Source organism: Somniosus microcephalus, unplaced genomic scaffold (genome assembly GCF_052327205.1).
Source record: "Somniosus microcephalus isolate GS21.2 unplaced genomic scaffold, FLI_Smic_1.0 unresolved_chr9, whole genome shotgun sequence".
Taxonomy (NCBI): Eukaryota; Metazoa; Chordata; class Chondrichthyes; order Squaliformes; family Somniosidae; genus Somniosus; species Somniosus microcephalus.
Genome location: NW_028225187.1, coordinates 21,637,427 through 21,660,202, shown reverse-complemented (window position 1 = coordinate 21,660,202; position 22,776 = coordinate 21,637,427). Strand labels below are relative to the sequence as shown.

Sequence of the window (22,776 nt, the reverse complement as noted above, 5' to 3'; positions counted from 1 at the left end):
CCGGTGCCAGTACTGAGGGAGCGCTGCACTGTCGGAGGTAGATGTATATACTCGAGGACTCGAGCCCCATAATCTCGGCACACACTCCCCGGTGCCAGTACTGAGTGAGTGCCGCACTGTCGGAGGTAGATGTATATACTCTGGGACTCGAGCCCCATAATCCAGGCCCACACTCCCCGGTGCCAGTACTGAGGCAGCGCTGCACTGTCGAAGGTAGACGTATATGCTCTGGGACTCGAGCCCATAAACCAGGCCCACACTCCCCGGTGCCAGTACTGAGGGAGCGCTGCACTGTCGGAGGTAGATGTATATGCTCTAGGACTCGAGCCCCAAAATCCAGGCCCACACTCGCCGGTGCCAGTACTGAGGGAGCGTTGCACTATCGGAGGTAGATGTATATACTCTAGGACTCGAGCCCCTTAATCCAGGCCTACACTCCCCGGTGCCAGTACTGAGGGAGCGCTGCACTGTCGGAGGTAGATGTATATACTCTAGGACTCGAGCCCCATAATCCAGGCACACACTCCCCGATGCCAGTACTGAGTGAGCGCTGCACTGTCGGAGGTAGATGTATATACTCTAGGACTCGAGCCCCATAATCCAGGCCCACACTCCCTGGTGCCAGTATTGAGGGAGCGCTGCACTGTCGGAGGTAGATGTATATACTCTAGGACTCGAGCCCCATAATCCAGGCCCACACTCCCCGGTGCCAGTACTGAGGGAGCACTGCACTGTCGGAGGTAGATGTATATACTCTAGGACTCGAGCCCCTTAATCCAGGCCCACACTGCCCGGCGCCAGTTCTGAGGGAGCGCTGCACTGTCGGAGGTAGATGTATATACTCTAGGACTCGAGCCCCATAATCCAGGCCCGCACTCCCCGGTGCCAGTACTGAGGGAGCGCTGCACTGTCGGAGGGAGATGTATATACTCTAGGACTCGAGCCCCATAATCCAGGCCCACATTCCCCGGTGTCAGTACTGAGGGAGCGATGCACTGTCAGAGGTAGATGTATATACTCTAGGACTCGAGCCCCATAATCCAGGCCCAAGCTCCCCGGTGCCAGTGCTGAGGGAGCGCTGCACTGTCGGAGGTAGATGTATATACTGTAGGACTCGAGTCTCATAATCCAGGCCTGCACTCCCGGTGCCAGTACTGAGGGAGTGCTGCACTGTCGGAGGTAGATGTATATACTCCAGGACTCGAGCCCCATAATCTAGGCCCATACTCCCTGGTGCCGGTACTGAGGGAGCGCTGCACTGTCGGAGGTAGATGTATATACTCTAGGACTCGAGCCGCATAATCCAGGCCCACACTCCCCGGTGCCAGTACTGAGGGAGCGCTGCACTGTCGGAGGTAGATGTATATACTCTAGGACTCTAGCCCCATAATCCAGACCCACACTCCCTGGTGCAAGTACTGAGCGACTGCTGCACTGTCGGAGGTAGATGGAAATATTCTAGGACTCGAGCCCCATAATCCAGGCCCACACTGCCCAGTGCCAGTACTGAGGGAGCGCTGCACTGTCGGAGGTAGATGTATATACTCTGGGACACGAGCCCCATAATCCAGGCCCACACTCCCCGTTGCCACAACTGGGGGAGCGCTGCACTGTCGGAGGTAGATGTATATACTCTGGGACCCGAGCCCCATAATCGAGGCCTACACTCTCCGGTGCCAGTACTGAGGGAGCGTTGCACTGTCGGAGGTAGATGTATATACTCTAGGACTTGAGACCCATAATCCAGGCCCACACTCTCCGGTGCCAGTACTGGGGGAGCGCTGAACTGTCGGAGGTAGATGTATATACTCTAGGACTCGTGCCCCATAATCCAGGCCCACACTCCCCGGTGCCAGTACTGAGGGAGTGCTGCACTGTCGGAGGTAGATGTATATGCTCTAGGACTCGAGCCCCATAATCCATTCCCACACTCCCCGGAGCCAGTACTGAGGGAGCACTGCACTGTCGGAGGTAGATGTATAAACTCTAGGACTCGAGCTCCATAATCCAGGCCCACACTCCCCGGTGCCAGTACTGAGGGAGCGCTGCACTGTCGGAAGTAGATGTATATACTCTAGGACTCGAGCCCCATAATCCAGGCCCACACTCCCCGGTGCCAGTACTGAGGGAGCGCTGCACTGTCGGAGGTAGATGTATATACTCTAGGACTCGAGCCCCATAATCCAGGCACACACTCCCCGATGCCAGTACTGAGGGAGCGCTGCACTGTCGGAGGTAGATGTATATACTCTAGGACTCGAGCCCCATAATCCAGGCCCACACTCCCTGGTGCCAGTATTGAGGGAGCGCTGCACTGTCGGAGGTAGATGTATATACTCTAGGACTCGAGCCCCATAATCCGGGCCCACACTCCCCGGTGCCAGTACTTAGGGAGCGCTGCACTGTCGGAGGTAGATGTATATACTCTAGGACTCGAGCCCCTTAATCCAGGCCCACACTGCCCGGTGCCAGTGCTGAGGTAGCGCTGCACTGTCGGAGGTAGATGTATATACTCTAGGACTCGAGCCCCATAATCCAGGCCGACACTCCCCGGTGCCAGTACTGAGGGAGTGCTGCACTGTCGGAGGTAGATGTATATACTCTAGGACATGAGCCCCATCATCCAGGCCCACACTCCCCGGAGCCAGTACTGAGGGAGCGCTGCACTGTCGGAGTTAGATGTATATACTCTAGGACTCAAGCCCTATAATCCAGGCCCACACACCCCGGTGCCAGTACTGAGGGAGCGCTGAACTGTCGGAGTTAGATGTATATACTCTAGGACTCGAGCTCCTTAATCCAGTCCCACATTCCCCGGTGTCAGTACTGAGGGAGCGATGCACTGTCAGAGGTAGATGTATATACTCTGGGACTCGTACCCCATAATCCAGACCCACGCTCCCCGGTGCCAGTACTGAGGGAGCGCTGCACTGTCGGAGGTAGATGTATATACTCTAGGACTCGAGCTCCATAATCCAGGCCTGCACTCCCCGGTGCCAGTACTGAGGGAGTGCTGCACTGTCGGAGGTAGATGTATATGCTCTAGGACTCGAGCCCCATAATCCATTCCCACACTCCCCAGTGCCAGTGCTGAGGGAGCGCTGCACTGTCGGAGGTAGATGTATAAACTCTAGGACTCGAGCTCCATAATCCAGGCCCACACTTCCCGGTGCCAGTACTGAGGGAGCGCTGCACTGTCGGAAGTAGATGTATATACTCTAGGACTCGAGCCCCATAATCGAGGCCCACTCTCCCCGGTGCCAGTACTGAGGGAGCGCTGCACTGTCGGAGGTAGATGTATATACTCTAGGACTCGAGCTCCATAATCCAGTCCCACATTCCCCGGTGTCAGTACTGAGGGAGCGATGCACTGTCAGAGGTAGATGTATATACTCTAGGATTCGAGCCCCATAATCCAGGCCCAAGCTCCCCGGTGCCAGTGCTGAGGGAGCGCTGCACTGTCGGAGGTAGATGTATATACTGTAGGACTCGAGTCTCATAATCCAGGCCTGCACTCCCCGGTGCCAGGACTGAGGGAGTGCTGCACTGTCGGAGGTAGATGTATATACTCTAGGACTCGAGCCCCATAATCCAGGCCCACACTCCCCGGTGCCAATACTGAGGGAGCGCTGCACTGTCGGAGGTAGATATATATACACTCTAGGACTCGAGCCCCATAATCCAGGCCCACACTCCCCGGTGCCAGTACTGAGGGAGCGCTGCACTATCGGAGGTAGATGCAAACACTTTAGGACTCAAGCCCCATAATCCAGGCCCACACACCCTGGTGCCAGTACTGAGCGACTGCTGCACTGTCGGAGGTAGATGTATATATTCTAGGACTCGAGCCCCATAATCCAGGCCCACACTGCCCAGTGCCAGTACTGAGGGAGCGCTGCACTGTCGGAGGTAGATGTATATACTCTGGGACTCGAGCCCCATAATCCAGGCCCACACTCCCCGGTGCCACAACTGGGGGAGCGCTGCACTGTCGGAGGTAGATGTATATACTCTGGGCTCGAGCTCCATAATCCAGGCTCACACTCCCCGGTGCCAGTACTGAGGGAGCGCTGCACTGTCGGAAGTAGATGTATATACTCTAGGACTCGAGCCCCATAATCCAGGCCCACACTCCCCGGTGCCAGTACTGAGGGAGCGCTGCACTGTCGGAGGTAGATGTATATACTCTAGGACTCGAGCCCCATAATCTAGGCACACACTCCCCGGTGCCAGTACTGAGTGAGTGCCGCACTGTCGGAGGTAGATGTATATACTCTGGGACTCGAGCCCCATAATCCAGGCCCACACTCCCCGGTGCCAGTACTGAGGCAGCGCTGCACTGTCGAAGGTAGACGTATATGCTCTAGGACTCGAGCCCATAAACCAGGCCCACACTCCCCGGTGCCAGTACTGAGGGAGCGCTGCACTGTCGGAGGTAGATGTATATGCTCTAGGACTCGAGCCCCAAAATCCAGGCCCACACTCGCCGGTGCCAGTACTGAGGGAGCGTTGCACTATCGGAGGTAGATGTATATACTCTAGGACTCGAGCCCCTTAATCCAGGCCTACACTCCCCGGTGCCAGTACTGAGGGAGCGCTGCACTGTCGGAGGTAGATGTATATACTCTAGGACTCGAGCCCCATAATCCAGGCACACACTCCCCGATGCCAGTACTGAGTGAGCGCTGCACTGTTGGAGGTAGATGTATATACTCTAGGACTCGAGCCCCATAATCCAGGCCCACACTCCCTGGTGCCAGTATTGAGGGAGCGCTGCACTGTCGGAGGTAGATGTATATACTCTAGGACTCGAGCCCCATAATCCAGGCCCACACTCCCCGGTGCCAGTACTGAGGGAGCACTGCACTGTCGGAGGTAGATGTATATACTCTAGGACTCGAGCCCCTTAATCCAGGCCCACACTGCCCGGCGCCAGTTCTGAGGGAGCGCTGCACTGTCGGAGGTAGATGTATATACTCTAGGACTCGAGCCCCATAATCCAGGCCCGCACTCCCCGGTGCCAGTACTGAGGGAGCGCTGCACTGTCGGAGGGAGATGTATATACTCTAGGACTCGAGCCCCATAATCCAGGCCCACACTCCCCGGAGCCAGTACTGCGGGAGCGCTGCACTGTCGGAGGTAGATGTATATACTCTCGGACTCAAGCCCTATAATCCAGGCCCACACTCCCCGGTGCCAGTGCTGAGGGAGCGCTGCACTGTCGGAGGTAGATGTATATACTCTAGGCCTCGAGCTCCATAATCCAGTCCCACATTCCCCGGTGTCAGTACTGAGGGAGCGATGCACTGTCAGAGGTAGATGTATATACTCTAGGACTCGAGCCCCATAATCCAGGCCCAAGCTCCCCGGTGCCAGTACTGAGGGAGCGCTGCACTGTCGGAGGTAGATGTATATACTGTAGGACTCGAGTCTCATAATCCAGGCCTGCACTCCCGATGCCAGTACTGAGGGAGTGCTGCACTGTCGGAGGTAGATGTATATACTCCAGGACTCGAGCCCCATAATCTAGGCCCATACTCCCTGGTGCCAGTACTGAGGGAGCGCTGCACTGTCGGAGGTAGATGTATATACTCTAGGACTCGAGCCGCATAATCCAGGCCCACACTCCCCGGTGCCAGTACTGAGGGAGCGCTGCACTGTCGGAGGTAGATATATATACACTCTAGGACTCTAGCCCCATAATCCAGGCCCACACTCCCTGGTGCAAGTACTGAGGGAGCGCTGCACTGTCGGAGGAAGATGTATATACACTCTAGGTCTCGAGCCCCATAATCCAGGCCCACACTCCCCGGTGCCAGTACTGAGGGAGTGCTGCACTATCGGAGGTAGATGCAAATACTGTAGGACTCGAGCCCCATAATCCAGGCCCACACACCCCGGTGCCAGTACTGAGCGACTGCTGCACTGTCGGAGGTAGATGGAAATATTCTAGGACTCGAGCCCCTTAATCCAGGCCCACACTGCCCAGTGCCAGTACTGAGGGAGCGCTGCACTGTCGGAGGTAGATGTATATACTCTGGGACACGAGCCCCATAATCCAGGCCCACACTCTCCGGTGCCAGTACTGGGGGAGCGCTGAACTGTCGGAGGTAGATGTATATACTCTAGGACTCGTGCCCCATAATCCAGGCCCACACTCCCCGGTGCCAGTACTGAGGGAGTGCTGCACTGTCGGAGGTAGATGTATATACTCTGGGACACGAGACCCATAATCCAGGCCCACACTCTCCGGTGCCAGTACTGGGGGAGCGCTGAACTGTCGGAGGTAGATGTATATACTCTAGGACTCGTGCCCCATAATCCAGGCCCACACTCCCCGGTGCCAGTACTGAGGGAGTGCTGCACTGTCGGAGGTAGATGTATATGCTCTAGGACTCGAGCCCCATAATCCATTCCCACACTCCCCGGAGCCAGTACTGAGGGAGCACTGCACTGTCGGAGGTAGATGTATAAACTCTAGGACTCGAGCTCCATAATCCAGGCCCACACTCCCCGGTGCCAGTACTGAGGGAGCGCTGCACTGTCGGAAGTAGATGTATATACTCTAGGACTCGAGCCCCATAATCCAGGCCCACACTCCCCGGTGCCAGTACTGAGGGAGCGCTGCACTGTCGGAGGTAGATGTATATACTCTAGGACTCGAGCCCCATAATCCAGGCACACACTCCCCGATGCCAGTACTGAGGGAGCGCTGCACTGTCGGAGGTAGATGTATATACTCTAGGACTCGAGCCCCATAATCCAGGCCCACACTCCCTGGTGCCAGTATTGAGGGAGCGCTGCACTGTCGGAGGTAGATGTATATACTCTAGGACTCGAGCCCCATAATCCAGGCCCACACTCCCCGGTGCCAGTACTTAGGGAGCGCTGCACTGTCGGAGGTAGATGTATATACTCTAGGACTCGAGCCCCTTAATCCAGGCCCACACTGCCCGGTGCCAGTGCTGAGGGAGCGCTGCACTGTCGGAGGTAGATGTATATACTCTAGGACTCGAGCCCCATAATCCAGGCCGACACTCCCCGGTGCCAGTACTGAGGGAGTGCTGCACTGTCGGAGGTAGATGTATATACTCTAGGACATGAGCCCCATCATCCAGGCCCACACTCCCCGGAGCCAGTACTGAGGGAGCGCTGCACTGTCGGAGTTAGATGTATATACTCTAGGACTCAAGCCCTATAATCCAGGCCCACACACCCCGGTGCCAGTACTGAGGGAGCGCTGAACTGTCGGAGTTAGATGTATATACTCTAGGACTCGAGCTCCTTAATCCAGTCCCACATTCCCCGGTGTCAGTACTGAGGGAGCGATGCACTGTCAGAGGTAGATGTATATACTCTGGGACTCGTACCCCATAATCCAGGCCCACGCTCCCCGGTGCCAGTACTGAGGGAGCGCTGCACTGTCGGAGGTAGATGTATATACTCTGGGACTCGTGCTCCATAATCCAGGCCTGCACTCCCCGGTGCCAGTACTGAGGGAGTGCTGCACTGTCGGAGGTAGATGTATATGCTCTAGGACTCGAGCCCCATAATCCATTCCCACACTCCCCAGTGCCAGTGCTGAGGGAGCGCTGCACTGTCGGAGGTAGATGTATAAACTCTAGGACTCGAGCTCCATAATCCAGGCCCACACTTCCCGGTGCCAGTACTGAGGGAGCGCTGCACTGTCGGAAGTAGATGTATATACTCTAGGACTCGAGCCCCATAATCGAGGCCCACTCTCCCCGGTGCCAGTACTGAGGGAGCGCTGCACTGTCGGAGGTAGATGTATATACTCTAGGACTCGAGCTCCATAATCCAGTCCCACATTCCCCGGTGTCAGTACTGAGGGAGCGATGCACTGTCAGAGGTAGATGTATATACTCTAGGATTCGAGCCCCATAATCCAGGCCCAAGCTCCCCGGTGCCAGTGCTGAGGGAGCGCTGCACTGTCGGAGGTAGATGTATATACTGTAGGACTCGAGTCTCATAATCCAGGCCTGCACTCCCCGGTGCCAGGACTGAGGGAGTGCTGCACTGTCGGAGGTAGATGTATATACTCTAGGACTCGAGCCCCATAATCCAGGCCCACACTCCACGGTGCCAATACTGAGGGAGCGCTGCACTGTCGGAGGTAGATATATATACACTCTAGGACTCGAGCCCCATAATCCAGGCCCACACTCCCCGGTGCCAGTACTGAGGGAGCGCTGCACTATCGGAGGTAGATGCAAACACTGTAGGACTCGAGCCCCATAATCCAGGCCCACACACCCTGGTGCCAGTACTGAGCGACTGCTGCACTGTCGGAGGTAGATGTATATATTCTAGGACTCGAGCCCCATAATCCAGGCCCACACTGCCCAGTGCCAGTACTGAGGGAGCGCTGCACTGTCGGAGGTAGATGTATATACTCTGGGACTCGAGCCCCATAATCCAGGCCCACACTCCCCGGTGCCACAACTGGGGGAGCGCTGCACTGTCGGAGGTAGATGTATATACTCTGGGCTCGAGCTCCATAATCCAGGCTCACACTCCCCGGTGCCAGTACTGAGGGAGCGCTGCACTGTCGGAAGTAGATGTATATACTCTGGGCTCGAGCTCCATAATCCAGGCTCACATTCCCCGGTGCCAGTACTGAGGGAGCGCTGCACTGTCGGAGGTAGATGTATATACTCTAGGACTCGAGCCCCATAATCCAGGCCCACACTCCCCGGTGCCAGTACTGAGGGAGCGCTGCACTGTCGGAGGTAGATGTATATACTCTAGGACTCGAGCCCCATAATCTAGGCACACACTCCCCGGTGCCAGTACTGAGTGAGTGCCGCACTGTCGGAGGTAGATGTATATACTCTGGGACTCGAGCCCCATAATCCAGGCCCACACTCCCCGGTGCCAGTACTGAGGCAGCGCTGCACTGTCGAAGGTAGACGTATATGCTCTAGGACTCGAGCCCATAAACCAGGCCCACACTCCCCGGTGCCAGTACTGAGGGAGCGCTGCACTGTCGGAGGTAGATGTATATGCTCTAGGACTCGAGCCCCAAAATCCAGGCCCACACTCGCCGGTGCCAGTACTGAGGGAGCGTTGCACTATCGGAGGTAGATGTATATACTCTAGGACTCGAGCCCCTTAATCCAGGCCTACACTCCCCGGTGCCAGTACTGAGGGAGCGCTGCACTGTCGGAGGTAGATGTATATACTCTAGGACTCGAGCCCCATAATCCAGGCACACACTCCCCGATGCCAGTACTGAGTGAGCGCTGCACTGTCGGAGGTAGATGTATATACTCTAGGACTCGAGCCCCATAATCCAGGCCCACACTCCCTGGTGCCAGTATTGAGGGAGCGCTGCACTGTCGGAGGTAGATGTATATACTCTAGGACTCGAGCCCCATAATCCAGGCCCACACTCCCCGGTGCCAGTACTGAGGGAGCACTGCACTGTCGGAGGTAGATGTATATACTCTAGGACTCGAGCCCCTTAATCCAGGCCCACACTGCCCGGCGCCAGTTCTGAGGGAGCGCTGCACTGTCGGAGGTAGATATATATACTCTAGGACTCGAGCCCCATAATCCAGGCCCGCACTCCCCGGTGCCAGTACTGAGGGAGCGCTGCACTGTCGGAGGGAGATGTATATACTCTAGGACTCGAGCCCCATAATCCAGGCCCACACTCCCCGGAGCCAGTACTGCGGGAGCGCTGCACTGTCGGAGGTAGATGTATATACTCTCGGACTCAAGCCCTATAATCCAGGCCCACACTCCCCGGTGCCAGTGCTGAGGGAGCGCTGCACTGTCGGAGGTAGATGTATATACTCTAGGCCTCGAGCTCCATAATCCAGTCCCACATTCCCCGGTGTCAGTACTGAGGGAGCGATGCACTGTCAGAGGTAGATGTATATACTCTAGGACTCGAGCCCCATAATCCAGGCCCAAGCTCCCCGGTGCCAGTACTGAGGGAGCGCTGCACTGTCGGAGGTAGATGTATATACTGTAGGACTCGAGTCTCATAATCCAGGCCTGCACTCCCGGTGCCAGTACTGAGGGAGTGCTGCACTGTCGGAGGTAGATGTATATACTCCAGGACTCGAGCCCCATAATCTAGGCCCATACTCCCTGGTGCCAGTACTGAGGGAGCGCTGCACTGTCGGAGGTAGATGTATATACTCTAGGACTCGAGCCGCATAATCCAGGCCCACACTCCCCGGTGCCAGTACTGAGGGAGCGCTGCACTGTCGGAGGTAGATATATATACACTCTAGGACTCTAGCCCCATAATCCAGGCCCACAGTCCCTGGTGCAAGTACTGAGGGAGCGCTGCACTGTCGGAGGAAGATGTATATACACTCTAGGTCTCGAGCCCCATAATCCAGGCCCACACTCCCCGGTGCCAGTACTGAGGGAGCGCTGCACTATCGGAGGTAGATGCAAATACTGTAGGACTCGAGCCCCATAATCCAGGCCCACACACCCCGGTGCCAGTACTGAGCGACTGCTGCACTGTCGGAGGTAGATGGAAATATTCTAGGACTCGAGCCCCATAATCCAGGCCCACACTGCCCAGTGCCACAACTGGGGGAGCGCTGCACTGTCGGAGGTAGATGTATATACTCTGGGACCCGAGCCCCATAATCGAGGCCTACACTCTCCGGTGCCAGTACTGAGGGAGCGTTGCACTGTCGGAGGTAGATGTATATACTCTAGGACTTGAGACCCATAATCCAGGCCCACACTCTCCGGTGCCAGTACTGGGGGAGCGCTGAACTGTCGGAGGTAGATGTATATACTCTAGGACTCGTGCCCCATAATCCAGGCCCACACTCCCCGGTGCCAGTACTGAGGGAGTGCTGCACTGTCGGAGGTAGATGTATATGCTCTAGGACTCGAGCCCCATAATCCATTCCCACACTCCCCGGAGCCAGTACTGAGGGAGCACTGCACTGTCGGAGGTAGATGTATAAACTCTAGGACTCGAGCTCCATAATCCAGGCCCACACTCCCCGGTGCCAGTACTGAGGGAGCGCTGCACTGTCGGAAGTAGATGTATATACTCTAGGACTCGAGCCCCATAATCCAGGCCCACACTCCCCGGTGCCAGTACTGAGGGAGCGCTGCAGTGTCGGAGGTAGATGTATATACTCTAGGACTCGAGCCCCATAATCCAGGCACACACTCCCCGATGCCAGTACTGAGGGAGCGCTGCACTGTCGGAGGTAGATGTATATACTCTAGGACTCGAGCCCCATAATCCAGGCCCACACTCCCTGGTGCCAGTATTGAGGGAGCGCTGCACTGTCGGAGGTAGATGTATATACTCTAGGACTCGAGCCCCATAATCCAGGCCCACACTCCCCGGTGCCAGTACTTAGGGAGCGCTGCACTGTCGGAGGTAGATGTATATACTCTAGGACTCGAGCCCCTTAATCCAGGCCCACACTGCCCGGTGCCAGTGCTGAGGGAGCGCTGCACTGTCGGAGGTAGATGTATATACTCTAGGACTCGAGCCCCATAATCCAGGCCGACACTCCCCGGTGCCAGTACTGAGGGAGTGCTGCACTGTCGGAGGTAGATGTATATACTCTAGGACATGAGCCCCATCATCCAGGCCCACACTCCCCGGAGCCAGTACTGAGGGAGCGCTGCACTGTCGGAGTTAGATGTATATACTCTAGGACTCAAGCCATATAATCCAGGCCCACACACCCCGGTGCCAGTACTGAGGGAGCGCTGAACTGTCGGAGTTAGATGTATATACTCTAGGACTCGAGCTCCTTAATCCAGTCCCACATTCCCCGGTGTCAGTACTGAGGGAGCGATGCACTGTCAGAGGTACATGTATATACTCTGGGACTCGTACCCCATAATCCAGGCCCACGCTCCCCGGTGCCAGTACTGAGGGAGCGCTGCACTGTCGGAGGTAGATGTATATACTCTAGGACTCGAGCTCCATAATCCAGGCCTGCACTCCCCGGTGCCAGTACTGAGGGAGTGCTGCACTGTCGGAGGTAGATGTATATGCTCTAGGACTCGAGCCCCATAATCCATTCCCACACTCCCCAGTGCCAGTGCTGAGGGAGCGCTGCACTGTCGGAGGTAGATGTATAAACTCTAGGACTCGAGCTCCATAATCCAGGCCCACACTTCCCGGTGCCAGTATTGAGGGAGCGCTGCACTGTCGGAGGTAGATGTATATACTCTTGGACTCGAGCCCCATAATCCAGGCCCACACTCCCCGGTGCCAGTACTGAGGGAGCGCTGCACTGTCGGAGGTAGATGTATATACTCTAGGACTCGAGCCCCTTAATCCAGGCCCACACTGCCCGGTGCCAGTGCTGAGGGAGCGCTGCACTGTCGGAGGTAGATGTATATACTCTAGGACTCGAGCCCCATAATCCAGGCCGACACTCCCCGGTGCCAGTACTGAGGGAGTGCTGCACTGTCGGAGGTAGATGTATATACTCTAGGACATGAGCCCCATAATCCAGGCCCACACTCCCCGGAGCCAGTACTGAGGGAGCGCTGCACTGTCGGAGGTAGATGTATATACTCTAGGACTCAAGCCCTATAATCCAGGCCCACACTCCCCGGTGCCAGTACTGAGGGAGCGCTGCACTGTCGGAGGCAGATGTATATACTCTAGGACTCGAGCTCCATAATCCAGTCCCACATTCCCCGGTGTCAGTACTGAGGGAGCGATGCACTGTCAGAGGTAGATGTATATACTCTAGGACTCGTACCCCTAATCCAGGCCCACGCTCCCCGGTGCCAGTACTGAGGGAGCGCTGCACTGTCGGAGGCAGATGTATATACTCTAGGACTCGAGCCCCATAATCTAGGCCCACACTCCCTGGTGCCAGTACTGAGGGAGCGCTGCACTGTCGGAGGTAGATGTATATACACTCTAGGACTCGAGCCCCATAATCCAGGCCCACACTCCCCGGTGCCAGTACTGAGGGAGCGCTGCACTGTCGGAGGTAGATATATATACACTCTAGGACTCGAGCCCCATAATCCAGGCCCACACTCCCTGGTGCCAGTACTGAGGGAGCGCTGCACTGTCGGAGGAAGATGTATAGATTCTAGGACTCGAGCCCCATAATCCAGGCCCACACTCCCCGGTGCCAGTACTGAGGGAGCGCTGCACTGTCGGAGGAAGATGTATAGATTCTAGGACTCGAGCCCCATAATCCATGCCCACACTCCCTGGTGCCATTACTGAGGGAGCGCTGCACTGTCGGAGGTAGATGTATATACTCTAGGACTCGAGCCCCATAGTCCAGGCCCACACTCCCCGGTGCCAGTACTGAGGGAGCGCTGCAGTGTTGGAGGTAAATGTAGATACTCTAGGGCAGCACGGTGGCATAGTGGTTAGCACTGTTGCCTCACAGCGCCAGGGACCCGGGTTCGAATCCGGCCTCGGGTGACTGTGTGGTGTTTGCACATTCGCCCCGTGTTTGCGTGGGTTTCCTCCGGGTGCTCCGGTTTCCTCCCACAGTCCAAAGATGTGCGGGTTAGGATGATTGGGTATGATAAATTGATACTTAGTGTTAGGGGGATTAAATACGTGGGGTTACGGGGATAGGGTGGGATATGTGTTGGTGTAGGGGTTACGGGGATCGGGTGGGATATGTGTGTCGGTGCAGGCTCGATGGGCCAAAATGGCCTCCATCTGCACTGTGGGGTTTCTGTGAATTCTGTGAATACACTCTCGGACTCGAGCTCCATAATCCAGGCCCACACTCCCCGGTGCCGGTACTGAGGGAGCACTGCACTGTCGGAGGTAGATGTATATACTCTAGGACTCGAGCCCCATAATCCAGGCCCACACTCCCCGGTGCCAGTACTGAGGGAGCGCTGCACTGTCGGAGGTAGATGTATATACTCTAGGACTGGAGCCCCATAATCCAGGCCCACACTCCCCGGTGCCAGTACTGAGGGAGTGCTGCACTGTCGGAGGTAGATGTATATACTCTAGGACTCGAGCCCCATAATCCAGGCCCACACTCCCCGGTGCCAGTACTGAGGGAGCGCTGCACTGTCGGAGGTAGATGTATATACTCTAGGACTGGAGCCCCATAATCCAGGCCCACACTCCCCGGTGCCAGTACTGAGGGAGCGCTGCACTGTCGGAGGTAGATGTATATACTCTAGGACTCGAGCCCCATAATCCAGGCCCACACTCCCCGGTGCCTGTACTGAGGGAGCGCTGCACTGTCGGAGGTAGATGTGTATACTCTAGGACTTGAGCCCCACAATCCAGGCCCACACTTCCCGGTGCCAGTACTGAGGGAGCGCTGCACTGTCGGAGGTAGATGTATATACTCTGGTACTCGAACCCCATAATCCAGGCCCACACTCCCCGGTGCCAGTACTGAGGGAGCGCTGCACTGTGGGAGGTAGATGTATATACTCTAGTACTCGAGCTCCACAATCCAGGCCCACACTCCCCGGTGCCAGTACTGAGGGAGCGCTGCACTGTCGGAGGTAGATGTATATACTCTAGTACTCGAGCTCCATAATCCAGGCCCACACTCCCCGGCGCCAGTACTGAGGGAGCGCTGCACTGTCGCAGGTGGATGTATATACTCTAGGACTCGAGCTCCATAATCCAGGCCCACACTCCCCGGTGCCAGTACTGCGGGAGAGCTGCACTGTCGGAGGTGGATGTATATACTCTAGGACTCAAGCTCCAAAATCCAGGCCCACACTGCCCAGTGCCAGTACTGAGGGAGTGCTGCACTGTCGGAGGTAGATGTATATACTCTGGGACTCGAGCCCCATTATCCAGGCCCACACTCCCCGGTGCCAGTACTGAGGGAGAGCTGCACTGTCGGAGGTAGATATATATACTCTAGGACATCGAGCCCCATAATCCAGGCCCACACTCCCTGGTGCCAGTACTGAGGGAGCGCTGCACTGTCGGTCGTAGATGTATATACTCTAGGACTCGAGCCCCATAATCCACGCCCACACTCCCCGGTGCCAGTACTGAGGGAGCGCTGCACTGTCGGAGGTAGATGTATATACTCTACAACTCGAGCCCCATTATCTAGGCCCACACTCCCCGGTGCCAGTACTGAGGGAGCGCTGCACTGTCGGAGGTAGATGTATATACTCTACAACTCGAGCCCCATTATCTAGGCCCACACTCCCCGGTGCCAGTACTGAGGGAGCACTGCACTGTTGGAGGTAGATGTATATACTCTAGGACTCGAGCCCCATAATCCAGCCCCACACTCCCCGGTGCCAGTACTGAGGGAGCGCTGCACTGTCGGAGGTAGATGTATATACTCTCGGACTCGAGACCCATAATCCAGGCCCACACTCCCTGGTGCCAGTACTGAGGGAGCGCTGCACTGTCGGAGATAGATGTATATACTCTAGGACTCGAGTTCCATAATCCAGGCCCACACTCCCCGGTGCCAGTACTGCGGGAGAGCTGCACTGTCGGAGGTAGATATATATCCTCTAGGACTCGAGCCCCATAATCCAGGCCCACACTCCCTGGTGCCAGTACTGAGGGAGCGCTGCACAGTCGGTCGTAGATATATATACTCTAGGACTCGAGCCCCATTATCTAGGCCCACACTCCCCGGTGCCAGTACTGAGGGACTCCGCTGCACTGTCGGAGGTAGATGTATATACTCTCGGACTCGAGACCCATAATCCAGGCCCACACTCCCTGGTGCCAGTACTGAGGGAGCGCTGCACTGTCGGAGATAGATGTATATACTCTCGGACTCGAGCTCCATAATCCAGGCCCACACTGCCCGGTGCCAGTACTGAGGGAGCGCTGCACTGTCGGAGATAGATGTATATACTCTAGGACTCGAGCCCCATAATCCAGGCCCACACTGCCCGGTGCCAGTACTGAGGGAGCGCTGCACTGTCGAAGGTAGATGTATATACTCTACGACTCGAGCCCCATAATCCAGGCCCACACTCCCCGGTGCCAGTACTGCGGGAGAGCTGCACTGTCGGAGGTAGATATATATACTCTAGGACTCGAGCCCCATAATCCAGGCCCACACTCCCTGGTGCCAGTACTGAGGGAGCGCTGCACTGTCGGTCGTAGATGTATATACTCTAGGACTCGAGCCCCATAATCCAGGCCCACACTCCCCGGTGCCAGTACTGAGGGAGCACTGCACTGTCGGAGGTAGATGTATATACTCTGGGACTCGAGCTCCATAATCCAGGCCCACACTCCCCCAGTGCCAGTACTGAGGGAGCGCTGCACTATCGGAGGTAGATGTATATACTCTAGGACTCGAGCTCCATAATCCAGGCCCACACTCCCCCAGTGCCAGTACTGAGGGAGCGCTGCACTGTCGGAGGTAGATGTATATACTCTAGGACTTGAGCCCCATAATCCAGGCCCACACTGCCCGGTGCCAGTACTGAGGGAGAGCTGCACTGTCGGAGGTAGATGTATATACTCACGGAATTGAGCCCCACACTAAACAACTGATGATCTGGTCATTATCACAATGCTGTTCGTGGGAGCTTGCTGTGCGCAAATTGGCTGGCGTGTTCCTGACATGACGACAGCGACTGCACTTCATTGGCTGTGATGCGCTTGGGGAGTTCCATTAAAAGCACTGTGTTAATCCCAGTTCTTTCTGTCAATGTAGAGAAGTCTCACTCACCCGTCACTGTTACCCACACCGGATCGCTGTGGGGTGAGCGATAGGTTCTCTGCCTCACCGTTCGCTGGTAGGCGCAGGTGTAGTTCCGTGTCCCAGCCACGTCGGTGTCCGTGATGGAGAACGAGGCCGACCGCTCGGATCCGGAGACGCTGGCTGCCTCCTCGTGCTTCCCCTCTCCGTCTCGGTACAGGTGGATCAGGCCCCCAGCCAGGTGAATGTTGCCCGTGCAGGTAATCCGAAAGGGCTGCCCTCTGCCGACCACTCCGGCAGCCGGGTCGAGGGAAATGCCGGCCTTCGGGAGTGTGTCTGCAACGGAAACGGACACAGACATGCAGCTGAATATTAACTCCCCAAAACATTAGAATTAGGAGCAGGAGTCGGCCATTCGGCCCCTCGAGCCTGCTCCGCCATTCACCGAGATCATGGCTGATCATCCAAATTCAGTACCCTGTCCCTGCTTTCTCCCCATATCCCTTGATCCCTTTAGCCTTAAGAAATATATCCAACTCCTTCTTGAATATATTTAATGAATTGGCCTCTACTGCCTTCTGTGGTAGAGAATTCCACAGGTTCACCACTCTCTGGGTGAAGAAATTCCTCCTCATCTCTGTCCTAAATGGCCTATCCCTTATCCTTAGACTGTGACCCCTGGTTCTGGACTCCCCGACCATCGGGAACATCCTTCCTGCATCTAGTCTGTCCAGTCCTGTTAGAATTTTATAAGTTTCAATGAGATTCCCTCTCATTCTTCTAAACTCCAGCGAGTACAAGCCCAATCGACCCAATCTCTCCTAATACGTCATTCCTGCCATCCCAGGTATCAGTCTGGTGAATCTTCGCTGCACTTGTCATTGATGAAGAAATGACTCATGAAGTACCAGCTGGTGGCGCTGTCCAAGGAAAGTATAAATACTCGGGCGTGGGCCCAGCTTGCTCAGGACCTTTTTCGTAACCAGGAACTAGTGATGTAACTAGAACTCATGGTTGTGAAACAGTTGATTAAAGCCTTGTTTTATACTCAACCAAGTGTTTAGTGAGTTTTCTTACATCAATCACATCTGATCATTGACCTCAACTCCACTTTCCCCACTCGACCTCCATATCCCTCGATTCCCCTAGAGTCCTTGGGGGAAAAATTCAGTTGTTCACGCCTCCCGTCAGCGCCTTAAGAGGGCGCTAATGGGGCGCAACGCCACTCGCGCCCGGGCGCGGCGATGTTTGCGCCGCTCGCGAAATTAATTCGACATTTTGCGGCGGCGCCAAACACTACCGCCACAATCTCCCGCGCCGGCAGATCGTGACGTCAGTCGAGTGCGCAACGCCCGGCCAGCGCCCCGGACCGGATATTGAGTGGCGCCCCCTGCCTTACCGCCTGCCGCTAGCAACAACAGGTTGAGGGGAGCGTTATGCTGTCAGAAAGGGACTGGGGGAGCGCTATTTAAAGGCGACCACTTCCTGCCTGTTTTTGTCGGTGATATTTTTGCACCACGCATTCTGAGAGAGAGAGAGAGAGAGAGACTTCTGGAGAGATTCAACACTGTGTGAAGGAGTTTTGAGTACTGAGCAGCACTTTGCAGGTTCATTTTGATTTGCCCTTCCTTGCTTCGCCAGCGCTCTGAGGTAGCGCCTCGCTCCTCGGCCTTTGCGCCTTAAGAGAGGTGTGCAGCGCCTGATTTAGCGCTCCAATCACCTCCAGGGGCGATAAAAGCCAAGTTTGCCGTCGGAGGTGATAATTAACTTCCAGGCGCTAAACTTTGCGCACGGCCGATAATGGCGCCCCCAAACGGGGCGATACTTACTTTTTCCCCCTAAGAATCTATCGATCTCAACAACTCAGCATCTTCCTTGTGTATATGTGCACAAATCGTTGAAGGTGGCAAGGCAGTGTAAGAAAGCGGTTAAAAAAACACACGGGATAGATTACACCAGCAAGGAAGTTCTGATGGACCTTCATAAAACACTGGTTCGGCCTCAACTGGAGTATTGTGTCCAATTCTGGGCACCGCACTTTAGGAAGGATGTGAAGGCCTTAGAGAGGGTGCAGAAAAGATTTAGAAGAATGATACCAGGGATGAGGGACTTCAGTTACGTGGAGAGACTGGAGAAGCTGGGATTGTTCTCCTTAGAGCAGAGAAGGTTAAGGGGAGATTGACCAGAATGGTACCAGGGATGAGGGACTTCAGTGATGTGGAGAGACTGGAGAAGCTGGGATTGTTCTCCTTAGAGCAGAGAAGGTTAAGGGGAGATTGACCAGAATGGTACCAGGGATGAGGGACTTCAGTGATGTGGAGAGACTGGAGAAGCTGGGATTGTTCTCCTTAGAGCAGAGAAGGTTAAGGGGAGATTGACCAGAATGGTACCAGCGATGAGGGACTTCAGTGATGTGGAGAGACTGGAGAAGCTGGGATTGTTCTCCTTAGAGCAGAGAAGGTTAAGGGGAGATTGACCAGAATGGTACCAGGGATGAGGGACTTCAGTGATGTGGAGATACTGGAGAAGCTGGGATTGTTCTCCTTAGAGCAGAGAAGGTTAAGGCGAGATTGACCAGAATGGTACCGGGGATGAGGAATTTCAGGGATGTGGAGAGACTGGAGAAGCTGGGGTTGTTCTCCTTAGAGCAGAGAAGATTAAGGGGAGAGTGACCAGAATGGTACCAGGGATGAGGGACTTCAGTGATGTGGAGAATCTGGAGAAGCTGGGATTGTTCTCCTTAGAGCAGAGAAGGTTAAGGGGAGATTGACCAGAATGGTACGAGGGATGAGGGACTTCAGTGACGTGGAGAGACTGGAGAAGCTGGGGTTGCTCTCCTTATAGCAGAGAAGGTTAATGTGAGATTGACCAGAATGGGACCAGGGATGAGGGACTTCAGTGATGTGGAGAGACTGGAGAAGAACATAAGAACATAAGAACATAAGAAGTAGGAGCAGGAGTTGGCCATACGACCCCTCGGAGCTGCTCTGCCATTAAATAGGATCATGGCTGATCCGAATCTAGACTCACGTCCACTTCCCTGCCCTCTCCCCGTAACCCCTAATTCCCTTATCTGCTAGGAAACTGTCTATCTCCATTTTAAATTTATTTAATGTCGCAGCTTCCACAGCTCTCTGGGGTAGTAAATTCCATAGATTTACTACCCTCTGAGTGAAGAGGTTTCTCCTCATCTCAGTTTTGAAAGGGCAGCCCCTTATTCTTAGATTATGCCCCCTAGTTCTAGTCTCACCCATCAGTGGAAATATCCTCCCCACATCCACCCGATCAAGCCCCCTCACAATCTTATATGTTTCGATAAGATCGCCTCTCATTCTTCTGAACTCCAATGAGTAGAGGCCCAACCTACTCAACCTTTCCTCATACGTCAACCCCCTCATCTCCGGAATCAACCGAGTGAACCTTCTCTGAACCGCCTCGAGAGCAAGTATATCTTTTCTTAAATATGGAAACCAAAACTGCACACAGTATTCCAGGTGTGGCCTCACCAATACCCTGTATAACTGCAGCAAGACTTCCCTGCTTTTATACTCCATCCCCCTTGCAATAAAAACCAAGATTCCATTGGCCTTCCTGATCACCTGCTGCACCTGCATACTAACCTTCTGTGTTTCATGCACCAGGACCCCCAGATCCCAGCTGGGATTGTTCTCCTTAGAGCAGAGAAGGTTAAGGGGAGATTGACCAGAATGGTACCAGGGATGAGGGACTTCAGTGATGTGGAGAGACTGGAGAAGCTGGGGTTGTTCTCCTTAGAGCAGAGAAGGTTAAGGGGAGATTGACCAGAATGATACCAGGGATGAGGGACTTCAGTGATGTGGAGAGACTGGAGAAGCTGGGATTGTTCACCTTAGAGCAGAGAAGGTTAAGGGGAGATTGACCAGAATGGTACCAGGGATGAGGGACTTCAGTGATGTGGAGAGACTGGAGAAGCTGGGGTTGTTCTCCTTAGAGCAGAGAAGGTTAAGGGGAGATTGACCAGAATGGGCCCAGGGATGAGGGACTTCAGTGATGTGGAGAGACTGGAGAAGCTGGGATTGTTCTCCTTAGAGCAGAGAAGGTTAAGGGGGAGATTGACCAGAATGGTACCAGGGATGAGAGACTTCAGTGATGTGGAGAGACTGGAGAAGCTGGGATTGTTCTCCTTAGAGCAGAGAAGGTTAAGGGGAGATTGAATAGAGATACTAAAGATTATAAGGGATTTTGATAGAGTATATATGGATAAAGTGTTTCCAGTGGCAGGAGGGTCGGTAACCAGAGGACACAGATTGAAGATAATCGGCAAAAGAACCAGAGGGGAGATGAGGAAACATTTCTTTACGCAGCGAGTTGTTGTGATCTGGAACGCGCTGCCTGAAAGGGCGGTGGAAGCAGATTCAATAGTAACTTTCGAAAGGGGAATTGGAGAAATACTTGCAAAGGAAGAAATATCAGGGCTACGGGGAACGAGCGAGGGGGAGCGGGACTAATGGGAGAGCTCGACCAGAGAGACGGCGCAGGCACGGTTGTCCGAGTGGCCTCCTCCTGTGCCATATCATTCCATGGTTGTTAGTGTTACTTGGCCGCTGAGAATGGGGGTGCAGCTTCCTTACCTCTTACAGTTAACGCCACGGGCTCACTGTGTGGTGAGTCTGACCACGTGTTGAAATCCTCGAAGTATTTTCTATATTGACAGGTGTAGTCGATGCGACCGTTAAACGTTTTGTCTTCAACAACCTTAACATTGGCGGTGTAGCTTACTTCACTAATATATCCAATGTTCCCACTTTCATTAACTCTCTGGAACTCAACATTGCAGCTGGTGTGATGGAAATGACAGGTGAGCGAATGCTCTTCGCCCGGTAGAATAACATCCCATGGAGAATCCAGAGACAGGGTGGGCTTGTCTAAGGGAGCTGAAGAATAAAAAAACAGATATCAGACACGTTGGGCTTGATCCAACTGATCTTGAGCAGGCGTCATATTTCGAAATAAACGGTAAATGTTGTAAATACTCAGCAGGCCAGGCAGCATCCGCGGAGGGAGAGCGGAACAGAGGCAATGTTTCAGGTCGATGACCCTTCGTCAGAACTGGAAAAAGTTAGAGATGTGACAGGCAGTGACTAGTGGGGTACCGCAGGGATCGGTCCTTGGACCCCAGCTATTCACAATATATATTAATGATCTAAACGAGGGAACTAGATGTAATATCTCCAAGTTTGCAGACGACACAAAGCTGGGTGGGCGTGTGTGCTGTGAGGAGGATGCCGAGAAACTCCAGGATGATTTGGACAGGTTGGGTGATTGGGCAGATGCATGGCAGATGCAGTATAATGTGGATAAATGCGATGTTATCCACTTTGGTGGCAAAATCAGGAAGGCAGATTATTATCTGAATGGCAATAGATTGGGAGAAGGGGAAGTGCAACGAGACCTGGGTGTCCTTGTGCACCAGTCTCTGAAGGTAAGCATGCAGGTGCAGCAGGCGGTTAAGAAGGCAAATGGTATGTTGGCCTTCGTAGCGAGAGGATTCGAGTACAGGAACAAGGATGTCTTGCTGCAGTTGTACAGGGCCTTGGTGAGACCACATCTTGAGTATCGTGAGCAGTTTTGGTCGCCTTATCTGAGGAAGGATGTTCTTGCCATGGAGGGAGTGCAGCGAAGATTCACCAGACTGATACCTGGGATGGCAGGAATGACGTATGAGGAGAGATTGGGACGATTGGGCTTATACTCGCTGGAGTTTAGAAGAATGAGAGGGGATCTCATTGAAACCTATAAAATTCTGCCAGGCTTGGACAGACTAGATGCAGGAAGGATGTTCCCGATGGTGGGGGAGTCCAGAACCAGGGGTCACAGTCTAAGGATAAGGGGTAAGCCATTTAGGACAGAGATGAGGAGGAATTTCTTCACCCAGAGAGTGGTGAACCTGTGGAATTCTCTACCACAGAAGGCAGTTGAGGCCAATTCATTAAATATATTCAAGAAGGAGTTGGATATATTTCTTAAGGCTAAAGGGATCAAGGGATATGGAGAGAAGGCAGGGACAGGGTACTGAATTTGGATGATCAGCCATGATCTCATTAAATGGCGGAGCAGGCTCGAGGGGCCGAATGGCCAACTCCTGCTCCTATCTTCTGTGTTTCTATGTTTCTAT

General features: G+C 54.5%; 2 protein-coding genes across 2 annotated transcripts in view; both read right to left on the bottom strand.

Annotated features, from left to right (window-relative positions):
• Positions 1-22,776, bottom strand: part of LOC147084901 (cytohesin-2) — a 552,369-nt gene that overhangs the window by 91,260 nt on the left and 438,333 nt on the right. The gene's annotated exons all lie outside the window — the stretch shown is intronic.
• LOC147084905 (high affinity immunoglobulin epsilon receptor subunit alpha-like) overlaps positions 1-22,776 on the bottom strand; it is an 82,403-nt gene that overhangs the window by 34,905 nt on the left and 24,722 nt on the right. The window contains exons 4-5 of the mRNA XM_085979612.1: positions 21,233-21,535; positions 16,653-16,958 (exon numbers count right to left, since the gene is read on the bottom strand). Coding sequence (XP_085835738.1) covers positions 16,653-16,958; positions 21,233-21,535 — 609 coding nt within the window. The remainder of the gene's footprint in view (positions 1-16,652; positions 16,959-21,232; positions 21,536-22,776) is intronic.